We start from the raw sequence: 22,494 nt of genomic DNA, 5'->3' as shown, positions 1-22,494 counted from the left end.
AGAACATTTTAAGAAATATAGTCACAAAGGAACAACATCATTAGCCAGTACATACTGGACAGATAGATCCAAGGTGGCACTGACAGCACACCAAGTAGTTGTCTGGATTTCTAAAACAAACCATTATCTTGTCTAGAAAGCAAGACAGCAAAGGAGAACACAGTATTATTGTTCTGGAACAAAAAGAAAAACCTGGAATAAATAACATTAAATAATGAAATGACGAAATAAATATTAGGCAGTTGCATTGGTTTGTACAATTATTACATACTGTAGACAGCTGCCAGTGAACTAGAGGAACAAGTTCCTTCCAGTTAAAAGGCTGGACTGAAGAATAGTAAGTGTAAAAACAAACTGTATAAAGTAGCCTGAAGGAGGCTCACTGAGACACTGCAGGGTTTCCAGGCACAGAGGATGTTAATCACCTTGTGTTTACTCTAGTCTGTAGCTGTGCAGTGGGCACACATTCTGTCAGATAAACTGAAAGGCCTGTCATGCCTAGCTAAGTGGGTTATTCCTCGTGTTCCGAACACCCGCCATCACTTCTTTCATCTTGAACATGAGCATCCCCACACTCCGTGTCATTATCATCATCCCACTCATCCCCAAAAGTCTGTTCTTGAAAAAAAGTGAAGGTAAGTGACCGTGCAGCCACTTGTGCTGCTACTCCAGAGGCAAAGTGTAAATCTGATGACTGATGGATCCGAGCCAGCCTTTCTTTAATGGAGGCAGGTAGCACAGTCCTAGGTTCAGGACCAGGCTCTGCATTTTCCTTACTACTGGCTAATACAGGCTTTTCAAGCAAACGGAATGAGTCCATCTCATTTATATATTCATTAACAGGCAAGTCTGGTGTCTCATGAGTAGTGGCTTCTTCATTAATAGGTTCAGTCCCATTTAATTGTGTTTCGTCTCCATGAAAGCTCGGAGTCTTGCCAAGGTATTGGGATTCAGGTTTCGGGTCTTCAGTTGACTCAGAAAGATCCAAAGCTTGCTCATTTGACAAAGGTTTCACTGCAGCTTAAAACATAATATAGATATATTACTTAAATGACATTGCAGAATTATTTTTTTCCACTCATACCTCTTAGTAAATGTAAAAATATTAACTCAATTTAAGTTCTGAGGATTATGCTTTTCTGAATCCTGGGGGCAAGTTGCTGCTGGTGTGCCTCTTCAAGTTTAATAGCATGGAATTCAGAAGTGTGAAAGGATTGTGTATGAGCTGTTTAACCACTTCTGGGCCGCAATACGTCTATAGACGGCGGCCCATTTAAGTGTTAAATCAAGAACATGGCGTGTTCTTGGTATCGCTTTTAACAGCCAGCGATGGCTGTTAATGTACAAGCGATCCGTTGTCTGTACAGCGGCCGGATCGTTTGTACTGTGCGCCATTGTCTTCCCTGGGCACCGCTGTCCCCGTGCGGCTCCCGGGAGCGGCTCGGCGGGTCTCCCCTCAATGATCGGAGAAAGATTCAGCGACTTCCAGCCGCTGATCTCTCCTCCGATCACTTCCGGTGTCACTGTACACAGTCTCCCGCTCTTAGAGCCAGGAGATGAAGCTGGGGAAGCAGATCTCCTCTTCCTCGGGGTCCCTAGGTGACATTAAGGGTCTGAAAGACCCCTGACGTCTCCATAAAGAGGACCTGTCACACCCTATCTGCTATTACATAGGGTGCTTGTTAGCCCCCTATCTAATAGCAATAGGTTAGTGTAAAAAAAGAAAGTGTTTAAAAGCTATAAAAATGAAAGTAACATAAAAGAAAAATAATGCAAACATTTTTTTTAAGTCCCCCGCCCCCCACACAAACACGCGTCGGTGCACCTACGTGCGAAAAACGACAATTGCGCTACACATGTTACATATCGCTGCGAACGTTGGAGTGAGAGCAATAATTCTAGTGCTGTCAATCACTGTTAGCACTAAACTGATGAGGGGTAAAAACTTTTAAAATGTTCCCTATGGGAAATTTTGGGTATTTACTTTTTTTGCGGCTTCACGGGCGAATGCAATTTTAAGGCTTGCCATGTTTGGTATCTATTTACCCGGCGTGACCCCATCTTTTATATTTTACCAAAAATTGGGTATTATGTTTCTGTGCACTAAATTTTAATTTAGTTTATTTTTTCCTAAAAATACTGGTTTGATAAACATTTGCGCAAATACCGTGCGACGTAAAAAAATTGCAACTAGCATTTTTTTATTCTACAGGGCCTCCGCTTTTCAGAAAATATATAATTGTTTGGGGGTCTGAAGCTGTTTTCTAGCCAAAAATTTATATTTTATCATGTGTGTGCAAATAGTAAGAAAATTCCCCCGGACAGCAAGTGGTTAAAGGGATCATATAAAGAAATAAGGAGCCTGGACTAAGGGTCCATTCATACCAGCAGCAAAAAAACAACAGCAGCTAGTGTGCGGTGCTTGACACAGTGCTGCACTGTGTAATTGCCTTGTCTTGCATTGGGTCTGCGCTGGAAACAACGGCCAGCGCAGCCCCAACACATGTGGTGTGAGCGGACCCTTAAGAACTCTGGGCATAATTTTAACGAACCCTTGTAGTGCGGAAGAAAATAAGGTTATAATCACGAAATCCTCCCAGCCGGCCTCCTCCTCCACTGCTCCCTATACTTCCTAGAACTCTGGCACATATGACTAGGAATTGTGACCATGCACATCGTCTCAAGGGGAAAAAAATGCTTTTACCTGAAATCTCGTGAGATTTTTGCAGCTTACAAATGAGATTTCCCAGTAATGCACTGCTGATGTAACCTTCCCAGGATGCATCGCTTAGGCATGGGCTTCATCACTAATGCCTAAGAGGACCAGACATTAGTGCTAAACACAGGGCCGGACATTCAAGTTTCTGCCATCAGTGTGTTACAGAGATGAAGGAAAGATAGATTGTGTCTCAACAACCTGACTACCTACATAAGTGACTGGGTACCTATAAATCCATGGGTGTCCATAGAAATATCAGTTTTGGGTGAAGTAGGGCTTTAGAAATGCTGCTGGTCTGCAGTATTTGACAACTCAGGTCTGTATATGAAAAGTACAGTTATTGGTGAAGCCTGTAAAATGTTTGTTTACTTGTAGGAAATAGTCAAGACCAACAATCAAGCTGTGCCGGTTCATTAAAAAAAAACAGTTTTCAGCGTAGTTCTTGCTTAACATCTAGTGAAAAGTAACCCGAACGTTCTTGACCCCACGGAAGATGCATATTTTTACCAAATATTCTTTTGCTCTTAAAAAATTTGATGAATACTTTGAATTATCTATAAAATAAATCTTCACCAGCTATTAAAATCAGGGTTAGGAAACCTTGGCACTCCAGCTGTAGTGAAACTGCAAGTTCCATCATGTCTTTGCCTCTGGGAATCATGAGTGTGGCTGTCAGAGTCTTGCTATGTCTCATGGAGTGCTGAGGGTTGCCTACCCCTGCAATAAATACTTGAGCAAACAGATAAATGTAATGGCTCAACCAAATGGATTTGGATGAAGTTAACTAAAAGCAATTCTGGTGGCCTGGTTCACAATTCAGGTCGCGCAAAGCCCTCAAACCACCCTATGACTGTGATGCTTTTTTGTAGGATTTCTTTCCAGATTTATCAATAAAAACCCATCTCCAGCCAAACTTTTTTTTTTTTTAAGCATCTAATTAAAATAGGGAAGGGTAGAACCATGTCCCCATTGTAAAGATCTCCCCTTACTTCCTTTCCTCAAATACAGTGAAAAGAATATCTCCATTTGTGACACAGCTATAAAACTGTCCTATCTGTGCTTCACTTTAGTAAAACATGATTTTATTGCTGGATGTGTTCTCCCTGCTTCTGTCCACTTCCTCTCCCGGTGAGGGAAAATCACCCTAATAGTGAAACAGATAAGCTTTACAGAGGATCTAACCCTTCTACAGAATATCCAAAACTTCCCATTCAGTTACATTTTTTGGGGGGAGCTATAATTTCTATATACTCACTAGTTGTGTGTAAAGTTGTGTTAACATTTAGGAAGATGGAATAAAGAAAGTGCCATTTTGTACAGAATCATAATACACACCATGATCGCTAAATAGCAGCTGCTTCCATTTTTGTCTTTCAGCTTCCGATGCCTTTAAGCCTAAGACAGCCTTTAGCTCTTGCAGAACTCTCTTAGACTCCTCCCTTTCTCGCTTCTGTCTTTCCCTCTCTTCTGGAGTAAATAGATAGATATCCTCCCTGTTAAACTCATTGTCTACAACAATGTCTTCCACATAGGCTTCTAATTCCTGAAAGAAAACAGTGACATTTTAGTATTTTGAGCCACTGGTGGATCCACAATATTAACTCCACCCTATATAATAGCCAAACAAGCAAAACATGGATGATAACATCACAGACTTATGGTTCATCGATTACCTGTTCCTCTGGCACCGGATCTCGGTCTTCAATTCGTAAAGGGGGAGGCACATTGGGCACAACAAGGCAATGTAAATTTTCACAAGAGGTGTTTGCAGTTTCTATGACACAAGGTTCAATATATCAAAGACAGAATCTGACATTTGCAGCAGAATCTACTATAAGCAATGCATCTCCCAAACCAAATTACTGAATAATACATGATATAGTGAAAAATGTGCTATTTGCATCACACTAATACGTTTCTGGTATCATTTCAAATACAAATCTGACAATCTTTAGAATAAAAACCTGGAGGGAAGTGTTGATAGGCTTGGGTGATTTTTTTGTTTTCCTCAAGCTCACTATAGTTCCCTACTTTACAGATTATACATGGAAGGCACAAGAATACATAAACAGTACTTCTGTAGTACTGGCCATACAAATCATTTTGGTCTGACTGCCTATAAATGAATAACTGATGTAATAATGTTAACCACTCTGCGCAAATTAAATTTCCGCTATTTGAAATCAAACACATGGTCAGCATGTGACTGTGAATACCAGGCATGTAATTACATAGACAGCAATAACAGAGCCCTGTATTGTCAAAGGAAAAAAACTGAAACCAGCACATCAGGAGGTGTAGTATACCTTTTATAGCTGGGGGTCTCCGAACCATCCTTTCCACCTGACACAATGCCTCCTCCCAGCATGTGTTACTGGCCTGTACATGCGGCTGTATCAGCCTTAGTTTTTCTTCAAGGATAAGTGTAGCTTCAGCTGTCATGCTTTGGGTTTCCTTAGAGGATGCAAGCTTTTCTAGTTCATCCTCGAGTACAATCACTCTGGACAAGATAGAAACGAATAACACCAGTGGGTATATGGGTCTGCTGGTAGCATGTTGTTTTCTCTTGCTAAACATATGCCATTTTACAGCTCTTAAGTGTGCTTTATAATCTTCTAGGGATTTATTGACACCGTTTATATATTAGATATTCCCAAATCAAAACTACCACCATAATCAGCTCAGTGAAACTGAGTGTTGCAGAATTCAGGATCAGCCACATATGGCCACCCATGAGTTAAACAGATGCAGACCAGCTATTTGAAGGCTAGGTACAGCAGAAAGAGGTTCATGTGTACCGATAACATTAAGACGGGGTTCACACCTAGGCGACATTGTTTCTGCACGTTTTTTTGCGCTTAAATCATCGCGCATTTTTGTGAGCAGACTGTAGCTCATTGATGTTAGTGAGCAAACACGCATAAAATGGCCAAAAGCACAGCAAATGTGCGTTTTCAAGCGTTTCCTATGGGGCCAAAACAAGTAATATGCCAAAAAAAGCTCATGTACTTTTTCCGGCGACAGGCTTTTTTGCTTATTGGGACAAAACGCTCAGATGTGAACAGGGCCATAGAATTAATGGGATTTTTTTTGGGGGGGGGGGGCATATTTTTTGAGGGTTTTTAGGGATGAAAAAGCACTACAAAACACTGAGTGTGAACCAGTGTGATCACTTTCTTTGCTACATTTTGTTGTGCTCATGTTTTCTGTCCTGGTACAAATGGCCAGTTTTGTTAGAGGAAACCTATGCTAAAAAAATGTCATTGCTACATCTAATGCTGCAAATGCTTATTGTCTGGGTGTAGGACTGACTCTCTTGTATCAATACTTGGTATAACTTACCTGCTATAATTATGCAAGTAAGACTTTGATGACTTTGCCGATTGGTGTACTTACTCTGTGTCAGTAACTCAAATTATGGAAGCCAGTGGTTTGGTGTAACAGCCAAACACGCAGCATATTCCGAATGACTATTGAATTAGCAATGGCAGCCCACCTTGGTTCTCCCAAGGAAGGCTTACTTTTACAGGCAGAGTATCACAGAGTATGTGATATTAGCTGCCCACAGCTATGACTGTCAGATAATAATCAGAGTACTGGAGAGATGTTCTCCCTTGAAAGAAAAATAAATAAATAAATATTGAGAGGCCAATGCATAGACGTGTCAGTCTTAGAGAGGTGCCTACATCTGGACGCCCTCCCTTTCTTTAGACTTTCATTTGCTCATAAGTCAGATGTAAATTTACGTTCATGTCACAAGATATACACTTACTCATTGAGTAGTGCTTTTAGATGTAGCTGTAGACTGCGTACAGCCCCGTGAAGGCTGTTCAGCTCCCCGGTCTCTCTTTTTTTCCTGTGCGTGTGCTCTGCGCTGGACTGGTGTTGCGTTTCAAAGTAACGATGAAACTCATAGCTACGTTTCAGTTCCGTCAGGCAGGCAGCCTGCGTGTGAGGTAGATCCTGAACAACATCACACCAAACGTAGTGTGGAAGCAGCACTGGGTTAGTGATTGGTCCTTGGCATGCATTCTCGGGGGACAGCAGTAGGGCTAGGCGCCGAAAGAACTCTGAACTCTGGCCTATCCAGAGCTGAAACAGAACCTGTCAATACAAAATGAATCGTGTTCCAAAATACATTTTCAGATATTTTGCTGCCATGAATCAAGGCAGGACAGTACAATAAAATAGATTTATTTTATATTTCTTAATAAGTTACAACAACTATACATGTAAAAACATGTTTACTGCACACAGTTAAAAGGTGTTAGCTTACTTTAAAAAGTGGTAATAAACAAAAAATGTTAACTTCACACCATCAGTAAGCTTTTGATAACATACTACTGATAGACAACATCATGATCACCCACACCCTTCCCCTTGCAATATCGCTGTAACTGATTTGGATGACATCTCTGGCGGTTCAGAAACCCCTCCTAACTTGCATATGTCTTCTGATGTTTGCAACTTGCCCTGGGGATGAGCTGTGATCGTGATGTCATAGCACCATGGCAACTTGCAATCCAAAGCGAAGCTTGGCTCACTTTGGTATGTGCAAGGTTTCTAAATGACTTTCTATGATGGCAAAAGCTGCGTTATGGGATGCAAACACCAGAAATAATGATGAAAGATGGCACTGGCATCAGTGCTAATGGGAGAGACACAACCTGCACCAAACAAATGAGTATAGTTCCTAATAAGGTGTTTAGTAAGCAAATGCTTATCTTTTTGAATGAGATTTTGTTTTTGTGGTATTGGACTGCTGGGTTTACTTCTGCTTTAAAGCTCAACTTCAGGTAAATTAAAGAAATTAGAAATTATTTTACCAGTACCTGTGGTAATGAAACAAAAATGCAGCTTTTACTGCAATACTCACCTTCACCCTGGCACTGTCCCCCACAGACACTCCCCTCCTCATCCAGGTTGCATGATGTCCAATGTCAGTGAACCCACTAAGCAATCTTGAACAAATCCCCAGTAGTTGGTCATCATGTAGCAGAATAACATTCACACCTGAGTGCTATTTTCAGCAGCACGAAGCACCACTCATTACTATAGAAGGAGAGAAGCAGGATTCTCTGCAAAAAGTGAAAACTACTGAGGTGGGGTATGGGTGCAGAGATAAAGTGGGAGACTTTGGGGACAAGGGCACAAAAAAATCTTCAGTAAGTACTCTAGACCACTGGCTGAATGAGAGAGATATTAAAATCAATTCTCCCAACCATACTAAAAGAGCATGGATGAAGATATCTCCTCTGCCCGCTACTGTATTCAGAAGCTGCGGCACCAATGGGTTCCCAAATATCCCAAACAGTGACTGCATCTGATATTTATCGAGTTGGTGGTGTTTGCAGGGCCATTCACAGATGGAATTTCGGCAGGTTTAGCAGGAATCAGCCAATATTTGAGCTGTCGAAGGTCAGTTTAAGACTATGACACAACGGAGGCTGTTAGTATAATTTCAATCTCATTAAATATCCATTTCTGCAACTTTTTTTGCACTTTAATATACACAAATACAAACTGTACCAGTACTGTGCCTACCTTCAAAGCAGGGAGGCTAAAGCCATCTGTGAGATTGTGGGCCTCCTCTTCAGACACCTGCTCTTCACTTAATCCCATGCCCAGGTCTTTCAAAGGAACAACGCAGATGTAGTTAGTCACATTGTCTATCTCAGAGTTTAAAGGATAAGTTTGGTCACAGTTAAGAAAAATAAGCACTAGTTTGGAAATGCCACACAGGCAAGAGTTTGGTATGTGTTTTACATCAAAGAGTTGACTTTCCATATGATCACACATGATTACTATTTTCTTCAGTTTGACTACTTTTAACATCGGCAAACAGTGTTATTTGTACTTTATGGGATGACAAAACATAGCAAATATGTTACAAAACTTAGTTTAAAAGACATCTAGATTAGGGATCCCTAACCTTCATCAGCACATGGGTCACATGCCCACATAGCATTATAATTGTAATTGAACACTTTTAAAATATTAATACTTGTATTACATTCTATAAAGTGTGCATCCCATGCTGTGTGTCATTTGTTTTCTGTGCGAACCATCTTTATATGCCTATTCATAAAATCTAATGTTTACCAAGTATTCCCAAAGAATTATATTCCCCCCCGACCCCAAAAACATCTCTGAAATTGCCACAAATGCTTTACAGCTCTGATTCAGCTTTCAAAATGATAATTTACCTAACCAGACTAAGGGAGGACAATAATCGCATTAAATATTAACAACATAGTTCTGCAAATTCTTGGAACAGCATTGAACAACTGCTGTATAACAGTAAATGTGTTGGCCTTTTTCCTGCAGCAGCTTCTCAGCACTATCTGTTTTCAAATTAAAATAGATCCAAAGCCAAAATGTTTTTTCTTTCATTTTGGATAGCGTTAAGAAGGCCTTGGATCTCTTACCATTTGCATCCCATCAGGGAAATCGTCTTTCATTTGATGTCCTGTGGACAAACCAGAAGTGAGAGGAAATATCTACCAAGTCAGGGAAATGGCTTCAACCAGTTGTCACTGAAAAAAATTTCCTTACTGGAGGATTTACCCTCTATAACTGTTTTGATGCCAAACTCAAAATTTTGCATTTATTCAAACTTTCAGTCCCTGTGCCAGTGGTCACCAGGAGAATAAGAGATTAGATTTCTCTAACAGGGACACAGACGGCAATAAAAAGTGACAGAGGATGTAACTTCACTACTCTACCCACAATTAAAGCAAAATAAGTTTGGGATTTAGGTACACTAAGTATGTTGCTTTAAAAAACGTGCTGAAGCTTTTCAAATATTTACATATCATAAATGGGCAGGACATTCCAGAATACATTTGTTTAAATTGAAAAATCTTTTTTTTTTTTTTTTTTAACCGGGTGGTGTTAGCAGGACTACCCACAGTTCGAATGTCATGGCCACCTTTGTACATATAGCACATTCCTCTGCTGTACAGAAAGATATAAAGCCCTATCTACATAGACTATAAAGAAGAGGGGGATGCAGGGACTTAAGGCAAGCATACATCAGAAGTTTTAAATTTGACTGATCTACATGTTTCACCTTGAGTGGGCTTTAACAAAGAGCCTTCCCCATCATCCCCATGTCTCTTAGCTCTGCCACTCTACAGAGGACAATATTAGAATGCAGTAATGGCAGAAATTACCAAACTACTTGTCCTCTTATTAAATTTAAACTGAAACTTCACCCGTACTGTTGGCTGTTCGACAATGTAAAAAAAATGAATGCATGAGGAATTCACCAATGAAATAGAAACAAACCCTTGTAGAGGGCTAGTATGTGAGGCCAAAATCAGATGTGAAGCTGTTCCTGGGGTCCCTAAGAAATTGAAGAAGCCCTCAAGAGTGAATCTGCCAGTCTTTAAATTGGGCAAAGTCAACCAAAAATTAAATGTCAATGATAAATGGATTCTGCCTACATACACGTGGCAACACAGCATAGCTATATTGTCTGGGGCTCTTGTAGTAGCCATCCTAAATGCAAACTCCAACTATCCATGAAACTTTCTATGGAGAATTCAGGAAGGGGTGGATATTCCATTTAGCTTAAGAGAAGAAATAGTAAAAGCTTCAGCAGAGGAGCATCCAAGAAACTGTAGTAGATGACCAGAAACGCCATTATCATATTGCACTCATAAAGACTTGGTCTCTTTTGGTATTACTAACAGTAAACTAGCTGAACATTTCCCCATGAGAAAAGTGGTCATATTTGCAGTTAAAATCTTTTTCAGTCAGTATGTTTTCCCACAGTGTTCATGGCACAAGGCAGTATTCTTAATATTTGTGGTATTATTATTCAACATAAAATATTTTACAAGACATGTTCGCAATAAATTTAATAAACTATTTTAACATCCATATTGGAAAGGATATTTCTTAAGCATGTACAGTGTTGCCAGTCGGGAAATGCGGAAGTTGGTCCTGACGGTCCTGTAGACAGCTTTACGCAACCCAAGGAGATGCTGGCTACTATGTTGTCCAATCTTATCGTATGGGAAAGCAGCACTGACCCTGTCAAGCAAACTTGAAAAGTAAAATGTGATACATCTGTACAGATGTCCCAAACCACTTACGCCACATATATTATGTTTTAAACATACTGCTATTCACTACACTAACAGCAAATACATATAATGTCTTACATTGCTATATAATGTACATTCAGTATTATAAAGCCAGATGATTTTACTAGTATGTAATAAACAGCGTTATCATACGGGCAGGTAAGGAATAATTCTGTTGTACATAATGTACAATCAGTTTTATAAGGCCAGATGATTTTACTAGTATGTAATACACAACATTATCATACAGGCAGGTATGTGAGGAATAATTTTATTTATTAGATAGCAAAATTGCCTACTATTGACCATAAGATTAATTTTAATGTTGGTACAAGCTTATGTCCGTTATATTTTTTTTACAAAGACATGCAAAAAAAACTTTGTGCTTACAGTTAGAAGTCAGCCACTTCTGATTATCCATTGGAGTATATTGAGAGATAACTATTGGGGATGCACCAAAATTGTGGCCACTGAAACATATCGGCCAAAAATGGCACTTCTGCATCCTTATTTCTCTCCTCCCCGCTGTTCCCTGCTCTATGTCCCCTCTGACAAAGCGCAGCATCCAGCGGGGAGGAGAGAAACTGTTAAAGGAGGCCGAGCGGTGCGGGGAAGGAGACCGATGTGAGCCCCAATGTAACAGGAGGCCAGGCTCTCCTCCCGCTCCGCCCCCCTCAGCCTCCTCTGACCGATCAGGATGGAGAGCGGTGTGGGGGCGGAGACAGCTGTGCGCTGTCACAGGAGCCCGAGGTGGCGATGAAGGGAAGGAGTCAGCTGTCAAAATAGACCAAGCTCCCCTGCCAGCAGCGAGCTGTGACAGCGAGTCATGATGAAGAACGGTACAAGCAGTCAGCGTTAGTAAGTCATACTATGTCCAGTTATTTACAATGTACCAGTTATGACTGAATAGGAAGTGATCTACATCTTAGATGTACATGGTAACTCATACTATATCCTCAATGTATAAATGAACAGGATTCCTGTTTATTTATAACAGGGGATGCATAAAAAGAGATCGAGGACTGTCTTCAATCTCTTTTTCTATTTTAAAAAGGAAATATCAGGGGTCTCTTTAGACCCCTGATATTTCAACGAAGCCCCCAACAGTACAATTAAAAACATAACATTTAATAATGAATAAAAAAAAAAATATATAAAAAAAGTTTATAAACAATTTAAATAAAAATATTTTAAAAAAATGTAAAAAGGTAAGAAAATTATTTTTTTTTCGGTTTCGGTCTTTTATTTTTTGTTTCGGTGCATCTCTAATAACTATACTATAACCTTCCATCTCACACAGCTGGCGTGATCAAAGAAGCAGCTGCATTTGTCAACTGCTTTTATATGAACTTTGCAGCTCCTTACAGTGTGCCATAAGATTAAACATTTCACATTCAGGCTGCATTCACACCTAGGCGTCAGAGTTTTTGTGTGCGGTTTTGCCTAGCATATTTTGCTAGTTTTTGCGTGTTTGTTGCGCATTTTTACGTGCATTAGAAACGCGCATATGAAGACGTGTGTTTTGACTGGCAGATCAAAACCATGGCAGTCAATGGGGAAACGCATGTGAAAAAGGGCAAAACAGAGTATAAAAATATGGGTCACGTGTTTTTCAGGTTTTGAAATTGGAGTCTATGGGGCCAAACGTGCATGAAAACACCCCAAAGAAGCTCAGGAACTTTTATGAGCGACAGGCGTTTTGCAGCTTGCAACAAAACGCCTTGGTATGAATGGGGGCCATTAAAAATAATGTGAATTTAGGTGCTGAGCTTTTTGTCACACATAATATGTACGTCAAAATGCGTAGGTGTGAATGCGGCCTAAATGTATTGCACGATTGACAGCCTGTTACTATTCCACTGATAAATAGAAATTCACCAATGAAAGAAACTGCAGTTTGTCTAAGGATACAGAGCAGAGCCCTGTTTTTTTTTTTAGCACTGCATTTGAAAGCTATAAAACATGTGAAAAGAATAAGTGAATATGGAAACTAGCTGCCTACTTTCACTTTACTGCTAGCTTCATGAACACAGAGTTTCCATTGGATGACACTAGCCATGCAGCTACCATACCATATGTTCCACTATATTAGTAAATATTTGGATTACGTGCACATGTTCACGTCAGGAGTCATGAACTTGTAGTTTGCGTGCATACCCAACAACCAATAATGTTGAGGTGAGGTGGGATAGAAGCTGAATCCCATACCAATATAAAAGATACACAGATTAAAGCCTATTTATTAACCCTTTTGTTACCAGGCTCCTCCTAACACTTTTGACCTCAGCTGCGCGGACCATTTTTGCAATTTTTTACCTTTTTTTTGTAATTTTCAGCTACAACTTTTAGAGTTTGTAAAATACTCCCCAAACCATACATTTTCTGAGAGTATAGGACCAGTAGAAATAAAAGATGGTGCTATTAATTTTGTAGGTTGTGCGTCAGTTGCGCAAGTGTTTATCAGATAAAAAAATACACTAAAATCATCATCATCAGCACGCACAACTTTCCCCATAATATACAAGATTCCCATTAAAAAGATAAAACTGTATTGAGTTAACAACAAATGTGTAAATTTTAAATTGTACCTTTTTGGTAAACGGTAAAAAAAACAAAGGAATGCAAAGCTGTAAATAAGCAACTTATCCTGAAAATCTGTGTCATGGTAACACCTGATCTGCAATGCCATTTGTGCGCTGTGTTGGTGTGTATTGTGATAAAATTATGCAGGCATATATTTAATTGCAACACAGTATCACAACGCACGGCAATGTGTAACAACGCTGCAACACACTTAAATTAATAATTCATCACAGCACATATGCATGAGGTACAACACAATATGGTGTACGTTGTTATGGTGTGTTTTTTTAACTATTTCTTTATTTTGTAATTATTTTAAACTTTACTGCCAGGGTCTTCAGGGAAATATCTGGGGTCTAAACTGACACCCAATATTTCCTTTTTGAGATAGAAAAAAAAAAAAAAAGACATTGAAGTCACAGAGCACTCTGTCTCTTTTACTGCAGCCCCAGTACTCAATGAACAGGAAGCTCTCAGTACGGAGGCTTCCTGTTCATTCACAAACTGAGGAGGCATAGTACTCTCCCCAGGTATGAATGAACAGGAAGCCTCCGTACTGAGAGCTTCCTGTTCATTCACAAACTGAGGAGGCATAGTACTCTCCCCAGGTATGAATGAACAGGAAGCCTCTATACGGAGTGTTCCTATTCATTCATAAACTGAGCACATAGTAAGTGATTACTATGTACCCAATCATGAATGAACAGGAAGTGGTGCATGATAATCACTTACTATGTCCTCAGTTATTTACAAACACTGAGCGATCAGTACTGATCCCTCAGGGTTTGTGCTCTGCTCTCCATCCCGACTGCTCTGCCCCCTCCCACCCATCACCGGAGCCAAGCTCTTCTTCCCGCACCGCGCCACTCAGCTTCCTGACAGTTCTCTTCTCCCGGCTGGGTGCCGGCAGCTGGATGTGCTCTGTGTGCCCTCTGCCAATGCAGGTGGGGAGAGCAGCAGGGATAGGAGGGGACACAGGCCGCAGCAGGCTCCCAAAGGGAGGAGAGAGCTCCAGGGTGTCTCATTTTTGTCCCTTGCCAATGACAGCTATTCATTTACAGAGGAGACTTAAGGGAAACCTTCTACTATAAGTTTATGGCCCATGAGCTTATAGCAGAAGGCTGAAAGCCAGTGACATATGGAATTCTAATGTAGCCAGCTGGAAACTGTTTTGTTCCAATGTACGCCTTACGTCGCTGACAGGGAAGGGGTTAATTCATCAATAAATGTATTTTGTTAATGCAAGCAGTGTACAAACCTTAATTTCATTTGGTATCAGCAATCCCCTGTACAGAAGAGCTCAGACTGGAGATGGAGAAGCAGCACAAAGAGCCAATTAGTTAAGCTGCGGTGCTCATGTGCCAACAAGGATAATGGGGATAGGAGTGAACAGAAGGACAGAGAGCTGAACTGATCAGTCTACTACTTCTCCTTTAACAGGCAGAAAAATCAGGTCGCCTGCTGTACTGTGTGGCAGAACTGTGTAGATGTACATTGTATATGTGTATATATATATATTTCTCTATCTATCCAACATAGGCAGTCACGGATCTTGTAATGAAGCAACAGTAACATAAATAAATGTATTGGTCGAGAAAGACAAGCCGTCCCTTGTGGAAACATCGACCAATACATTTATTTACATTACAAGACCTGTGAGTGCCACTTGCACTGGATCATTTAGATCTACTTGCCTTGAGTGCACCCAGGCAGCTTTTACTCTCTATCACTGGAGGCATACAAATGGTTTGTTATATGATTCTATGGCAAACCACTCAGCCAGAGCAGTTTGTCTTCAGCAGTGATGCAGCATAATATGTAAAAATTTATTTTGCACATCTTTTTAGAACTCACAAGCTCTTAGGCCTTGTTCACACCAAATGCAGACCAGATCCGGTCAGGTTTCTGCACACGCAGTGTAGTGGGTTGTGCCGCGTTTTGGATGCGTTTAGGGCCGGTTTTGGTAAAAAATGGACTTTCAGGCACTTGCATGCGTTTTTGATGCGTTTTTGATGCGTCCCAGACCAGATCCAGAGCAGGTAAAATAGGGCTTGCTGCATTTTTTTCATCCGGTCTGGATCTGGTCTGGATCCGCACGCTGCGATGTGAACTGGAGGTCAAAATACCATAGGAATACATTGGACGCAGTTTTGATCCGGTCTGCACCTGCTCTGGTCCGGATCTGCTCCGCGCTTGGTGTGAACAAGCCCTTAGTGTTAGTTAACTAAATGCAGAAAAAGTCACTAAAGAGTTGGGGTCGCAGTAGAGCTATCAGAAAAACCACTGTGATCGAGCTGAGGCAGGCTAAAGCTCTATAAAGGAAACCAAAAAAAGCTCTATACTTCCTATGGACACGTCTATATGTCCATAAATAACACTCAATGATTTCTCTACATACATGCAAACAAACGATGAACTTTCTAAGGGCAGTAGAGAGTAAAGTTCCAGAAATATTGCCAAACTACACACACAGTCACTTCACAGACAAATTTCTCTATCTGCTTTTGAATCCCATGTCGACCCTGCTATGTTAACATAGTAATGCAACGATCCAGAATTCTAGCTATCAGTTCCTTTATAGGGACTATGAAGTTCAAAGGAGAAACAATGAATTATTATCTACTCTATTTCCCTAGGCAAGGTGCAGCGTAAACATAGGAGGTATGGAAAGTGCTGGAAGAAACCTGTATTTAACCAGATGGAATGACAAGGTTAAGAGACTACTAATCATTATCTATGCACTGCATGTAGATTGTACATGTTTGTGGTCAATTAACTGGGGATGTTATTGGGGAGGCAATATATTTTAATTCATCTGTATGTTTCAGTAAAAAGTTAATGCATGCTACATGACGCACACACACATTTTACTTATTTGGTTATTTTTGCACATATCTACATAGAGAGATTACAGTGAAACTCCAGGCAAACCGCTAAATACTTGGTTGAAAAACATGTCTGTTTATTGTTTTATCGGCCAAGAGATTTGTAAATTTGTCCAGCCATTCTTTGGATGCAAACACTGCTAGCTAGGAACATCAATCAACTCCTTGGTTTACCATTAATACTTTGTAGGTCAGCTCATGCGCATTAAACAGATGTAATGGTGATAATTCACTATTCAATGGGGAGGCTGGGGACGAGGGGGAGGTAGGGAGCTGAATTACTGAAGCAGGAAGAGGAACTACTTGATTAGAAACTAAATACGTCACCAATCTGTCACCTTTGCAACAGCCTCCTTGTAGACCCCATGCAAGAACTTACAAGACCACAGTGGGGATGTCTTCTCTAGCAGAACACAACTTCCATGCTGGGTCAGAGTACCCATTCACGACTAGGCTCATTTCTACATCTGAACATTTAGTCTTAAATGATCTGGACTGTGCAGGTGGTTATGAGATATGTAATTTACCCCTTATTTAGCTTTCTTTATTTTGGCTGAGATTGGCTCGAACAGAAAATATTATAAGGTGAGGGGTCCACTGAGAACTGATAGTTGCTGCCCCTTTAACTGGTTGAATAAGGACTGACAGCCCATGCTGTCTTCCACTCTTGTAACAGTATATAAAAAAAAGCACTGTAGTGGTTTACATTTCACTTAACTACAGGATATCAAAACCCAAGAACAAAAATATATTGCAGCTTACACGTCCTTAGATGTGGTGGCTGCTGTTTTTCAGACTAAGTACATTTTCTGCTAGTGAAGAAAAATACCTGTTGGTCTTGACAGAATTCCAGTTTCTTTGTAAATTGCTGAGCACTGAAGTGATATATTAAATGTCATCAGTTGTCTAGCGATCGTCTGTTAACTACAAAACATCTCCTCCCTATGAAAATTAGGAGATCAGATGTTTGTAGTCCAAATCAGGAAAGCCACCTAGCGTGACAACACTTCATAGATACACTACAGAGAGTCAGTGTCGTCACCCGGGGAAAGGAAATGAGTAACTGACAGGACTACCCGGTGCAAATAAAAAGGAAAAAAAAAACTGAAAGAGAGGAAACTAATGTAGCCACATTAAAGGACTAATAAGCTGCAATATATTACGTTTCTTGGAGGGTTTAGATACACTTTAAGACTGAGCAACGGACTCTTTCAGAAGCACAATTTTAAATATGTACTGAACCTCTAGAAAGTCCGATTCATCCCACACTCTAAATTCAGTGTTAGGCAGGGCACACACCTTACAACCATTGCAAGACTTTTGTCTTGCGATGGTTGTAAGGTACTTAAAAAAACGTACGATCTGCCTATGTTGCATAGGCAGATCGTACTTGCGATGATCCGAAGCCACGCCCCCTGAGGGGCGGGATTCCGATGACCGCAATGCCGAACAGGCAGTGTGCGCTTGCGCACACCGGCCCGTACGGCTGTTATCGTACGGACATGCCACAAACCCGCCGAACATCGCACAATGCTCGGCGGGTTTTCGAACATGTCCGTAAGTTTAAAGTCGTGCGACCTTACAGTAGTAGAGGTCGCACGGCTTCCACACACCTTACGATAATCGTACGATCGCGGGATTTCCCGCGATTATCGTACGATTATCGTAAGGTGTGTGGGGACCTTTAGGTAAAGTTTGACACTTTAAAGCAGGTGTTAAATGAAGACTTATTAACCTCCAGTTCTCCAGTAATAATAATCATTGGCTTTAAATGTCTGCTCCATTTGCCTACCAGGTGAATAAATCTTGTTCTTGTCTGCAAACCAAACATGGACATCTAGTTTGCCATAAAGCAAAAATGGCACAGACACAATAAATAAAATATACTTGTCGTCAGAGCCCCCGATAATCGAGATAATGAACCTGCCTACAATGACCTGGGGTGTGCCGTGGTCACTATGGTCTGTATGCAAAATAAGGGGGCATACTCAGAGTAAAAGTAACTGGAAAAAAAGGGGTGGGGCGGGTGGGATGACACCCACAAGCCGACGGGTGAGTGCGGGAGACGGAGGAGCTTAAAAAGCCTAGCCGCCCTGTGACACTGAGACGGTCACAGGTCGGCTCAGTAGATCGGGAGGTGAGCGAACACATACCGGGTTCGCTCACCTTTCGATCCTGTCACGGCTCTCTGCCGTGGCGGGGGGGGGATTCCCCTCTCCGATCTGCCAGCGCTGACTGGCGGAACGGACGGGCGAGGGGGCGGGTACAGCTGGCTCTGCCTCTAGATAGGCAGAGCCAGCTGTCACTCACCCAGCTGGGCGGATCTCGACATCGATGTCGGGATCCGCTCCGGCGTCTCAGTATACCGCGAGCTGTAGCTTGCGGTATACTGAGCCTAGGGTGACGGGAGGACGCTACCCTGAGAACTATGGGGAAAAGCCCTGACCCCATAGTTCTCCTTTAAATGTGCGGGGCTCCTCCCACAAATACGGCTAATTAATTGGCCTAATACTTATCAACTATTGCTGTTTGAAGGGGTTAAACGTGCCTTCTTGCATTAAACAAATCAGATTTTAGCACATCCTAATCTACAGCAGAAGAAACTTGATGGCATCACTAGCTCTGTGTGCTTATGTTACATCATATACTATCAGGGCTAAAAAAAAAAAAACCAGTAGGTGATAGGCAGCTGAGAAATTATGGCTGGCACCTACACTCTGTGGGCCTTTTCTACTGTGTTTAAAAGCAGGACAAGTTCCCCGTCCCCCTCTATACATGCCTGCTGGACAGTCTCTTAACCTCTATAGTTATATGTCCTTCCCTGAACATTGTTGAACAACCTGATCAAACATACACAATGCAAAACATTATGCAATACACAAAATCAAGAACACTTACAGAGTGAATCCCCGAGAAATAACTTCCGTCTCCTGGATTAAGCGCAGGGATTTTCTCACAAGGTTGGTGAAGGCTCGGCTGTTCGCTACGGTCATTTCCAACTGGCCGCAGTACTTTTTCAGTTTGACCTGTAGCCTGGCTGCGCTCCATGTTCTCAGCACTCGCAGGACGGCAAAAATGGCAAAGAAAAGAAGGCTGGGCCCCCAGATGAATAAAGAAGATAGGTGCCAAGACTTCAGTGCAGCCAAAGCACTGAGGAACGCAAACAATACAGACATCTCCCTGTGCAAGGAATGAAAAATAATCCATTAAAAGCTCAGATCAGAACTACCTACTCTGAAAAACTAGATAACAATATTATGGCGCCTGGTGAATGAGGTTGGCACTATATCGAATTTTCATATTGCCAACATTTTTACTAGTACGGTATATCAAAATGGAAATTTTTTTTAAAACTTCAACATAAAAAGTGGTATAAGTGAGGGCCATCAATAAAGGAGAACACAAAGAAAGAAGAACAATCATGTGATGATATTCTCTTTCTCCAGATTTTTCCTACTGACAATAATGGATCATATTGGGTTATGGGTGGCATACATTGTTAGCTATTTTTTATAGGGAGAGAAACAAGACAAAAAAGGTTTTTGTAAGTTGGCAATATACAGCAACAAAATAATTTTGGGGGCTCCTTTTAATCACCCTAAAAATACAGTGAACTTGTGAAAATCATTTTCAAATGGAAACATAGCAAAATACAGGCACTAAATCTGTTTCTGGTAATCATCTTTACATTATCATTATGTTTTCTACAGAATTCTATAGTTTACACCGTTTGTACTCATACAATGGTGTGTGATTTGAGCTTCTGCTATTGTGTTCTGCACACAAAGTTGTAAACCTGTCTGGAAAAAAAAAAAAAAAAAGCAGCTCAGAGCTCCCCCTGATGGCTGTAAATATGACATATTAGTAAGCATAGATTTCATTTTTACCTGGCAAAAAAAACAAACATACTACAAATACAATATATTAAAAATATACACTAAAAGGACAACAAATCAAAAAACGCAACATTTCTTTGATAACATGTTCTTTTTTTATACACTGCCTGGCCAAAGAAAATGGTCAGACTCTTACATTTTGTTGGACCACCTTAAGCTTTGAATATGGCACACATTCGCTGTGGCATCGTTTCAATAAGTTTATGCAATGTCACAACATTTATTTCCGTCTAAAGTCGCATTAATATTTCTCCAAGGTCTTGTAGTGATGATGGGAGAGTCAGAACACTGCATAAAGTCTTCTCCAGCACTGGCCAACCCATGTGGGGAAAATAATGCATCATGCTCCCTGAACCATTCTTTCACAATTTGAACCTGATGAATCCTGGCATTGTCATCTTGGAATATGCCCTATGTGCCATCAAGGAAGAAAAAAAATCCATTGATGGAAAAACCTGGTCATTCAGTATATTTAGGTAGGCAGCTGACCTCATTTTTTTGGGATAGAACACATGAAACATATTAATCAGTGCAGTAATTATCCAACAGAAGGCTCTTACGTATTTGATTAGCTAAATCCAGGTGGTGACTTTTTATTTGGGCCAGGCAGTGTACTTCTGTCCCTGATGTTTTTAATACCTGTACCTATGTCAACATTTCAAAAGATAAGCCATCTACTATTAGCACTGTATAGAAAGTTGAGGTGACAAGGCTAGAATTGTTCTATGTATACCGTGGGGTTATAAAATTACTGAGTTTTGTCTTTTACTCTTTGTTTAAAACAATTGTTACAAAAAGAGCAAGCAAACATAGCTCATACAGTAGTTCAGTGGCACCCTACTACTCTGGGCCCTACCTTGGCTTCTAGCCTGTGTGAACTTTGCACAGGTATCACAAGTCAAAATTCTAAATGTAATTGCACAAAACAGCCTTCAGACAGACCCTACAGGACTTCCAAACTTTGAAAAGAACCCTTTGTCTGGTTTTTATTACCCTCTGACAGCATACTGTTTACATTTACTATAGGTAAATCAATAATCTGAGACAATATTAAGCACATCAGGGGTGCAATGTTAACACTTGTCTGACTGCATGCTTGTTGTTGGTCAGTGACTTGCTAGGTAGAAAATAAAAAGTTAGAACAGACAGGTTCTCTTTAAACCCTTGGCACATGAGCAGCATTGCTTATATGCAGCTGTGAAATGTACAATAAATTAATTTCCACTATACGATTTAAAATGCATTATTTTCTTAAAAAAGTGATTCCACTTGCTGGAACGTACCAAATATTAGGAGTTGCTAGGGAGCGCATTGTTGGAAGATGCCCTTTTTGTTGATTCTGGGTCTGACCAGCAGACAGGATCCCAGGGTCAAGCAACTCAATCAGTTCCACATCCTCCTGTATCAGGACTTCCTGCAACAAGATTGCTCGCAGGCTATCGAGTCGGAATCCAATATCCTAACAGGGTGGGAGGAAAGAAAAACAGATGGTTCTTAACGCTTTATTGTGAGCATAATAACAGAGGCACAGGTGCAATCATTTTACCACAACTCTACATGGACACAGATGCATGCACAGAATTAAAATGTGGAAATAAAAAAAACACATGGTCATTGATGACTTTAGTTTCTCAGGCTTTATTCAATTTCCAAACAGCAAATACCCAGAAATGCTGTACCTATAAAGAAGAAATAGAAACATTACCTCTCCTGCCACCCAGAACACCGAATGCTGCTCGATTCCAGAGAAATGCCCAGCTGAAGTCTTTTGCAGGAACCTGCACTTCTGGGAGTGTCGATCTTCTGGTCCCCCGCTGTTGCAATGTCAGCACTGCAGCTGAACAGTTCTGTATACATTGCTCCGGGTCTGATACAGGATGTTGCCTTTGGCAGGAGCTGCTGCTTGTCAAATAATTGCAATGAATCGGATCCTGCCAAAACCGTGTGGGGATGCGGTATTGCAATAGAAAATCCACATCGGGATAAAGAAAAATTTTTAAAAAACCTGCATTCAGAAGGCGACAGTATTCCTCCTGAATTATGGGCAGCCGCTACTCCACCACCCTCTGAAAAGCAATCTACACTTTTCAGCGGGTGGTGGAGGCTGCTTCTTGTGCCTAAAACGTACATTTTGTTGCAGTTAAAGCTAGCAAAAAAAGTCAACAGCTGTTCATATACAAATTTTACAGCGACATTAAACCTTTATTTTTTTGTGTTTTTTCTGGTCTATATGGGCCAGACTTCTTTAAAAAAAAACAAAAAACACCTCTTTTATTCTTAATTTTGTTTTCATTTCCTCCTTCTCTAGTGGCATCCAG

General features: G+C 40.8%; 1 protein-coding gene across 2 annotated transcripts in view; it reads right to left on the bottom strand.

Moving 5' to 3' along the window:
• Positions 1–440: 440 nt before the first annotated feature.
• The window catches only part of VEZT (vezatin, adherens junctions transmembrane protein), a 38,757-nt gene continuing 16,703 nt past the window's right edge, over positions 441–22,494 (bottom strand). Inside the window, exons 4-12 of one of the 2 annotated variants that reach the window (XM_018563405.1) lie at positions 21,460–21,635; positions 19,179–19,460; positions 10,622–10,771; positions 8,264–8,411; positions 6,492–6,823; positions 5,026–5,219; positions 4,393–4,493; positions 4,055–4,262; positions 441–1,020 (exon numbers count right to left, since the gene is read on the bottom strand). In XM_018563405.1, coding sequence (XP_018418907.1) covers positions 512–1,020; positions 4,055–4,262; positions 4,393–4,493; positions 5,026–5,219; positions 6,492–6,823; positions 8,264–8,411; positions 10,622–10,771; positions 19,179–19,460; positions 21,460–21,635 — 2,100 coding nt within the window. In that variant the 3' untranslated portion in view covers positions 441–511. The remainder of the gene's footprint in view (positions 1,021–4,054; positions 4,263–4,392; positions 4,494–5,025; positions 5,220–6,491; positions 6,824–8,263; positions 8,412–10,621; positions 10,772–19,178; positions 19,461–21,459; positions 21,636–22,494) is intronic. The other variant, XM_018563406.1, reaches the window with a different exon arrangement.

Source organism: Nanorana parkeri, unplaced genomic scaffold (assembly GCF_000935625.1).
Source record: "Nanorana parkeri isolate BGI_ZX_2015 unplaced genomic scaffold, ASM93562v1 scaffold661, whole genome shotgun sequence".
Lineage (NCBI taxonomy): Eukaryota > Metazoa > Chordata > Amphibia > Anura > Dicroglossidae > Nanorana > Nanorana parkeri.
Note: the sequence above shows the minus strand (reverse complement) of the source record. Positions and strands in the feature narration are given on the sequence as shown.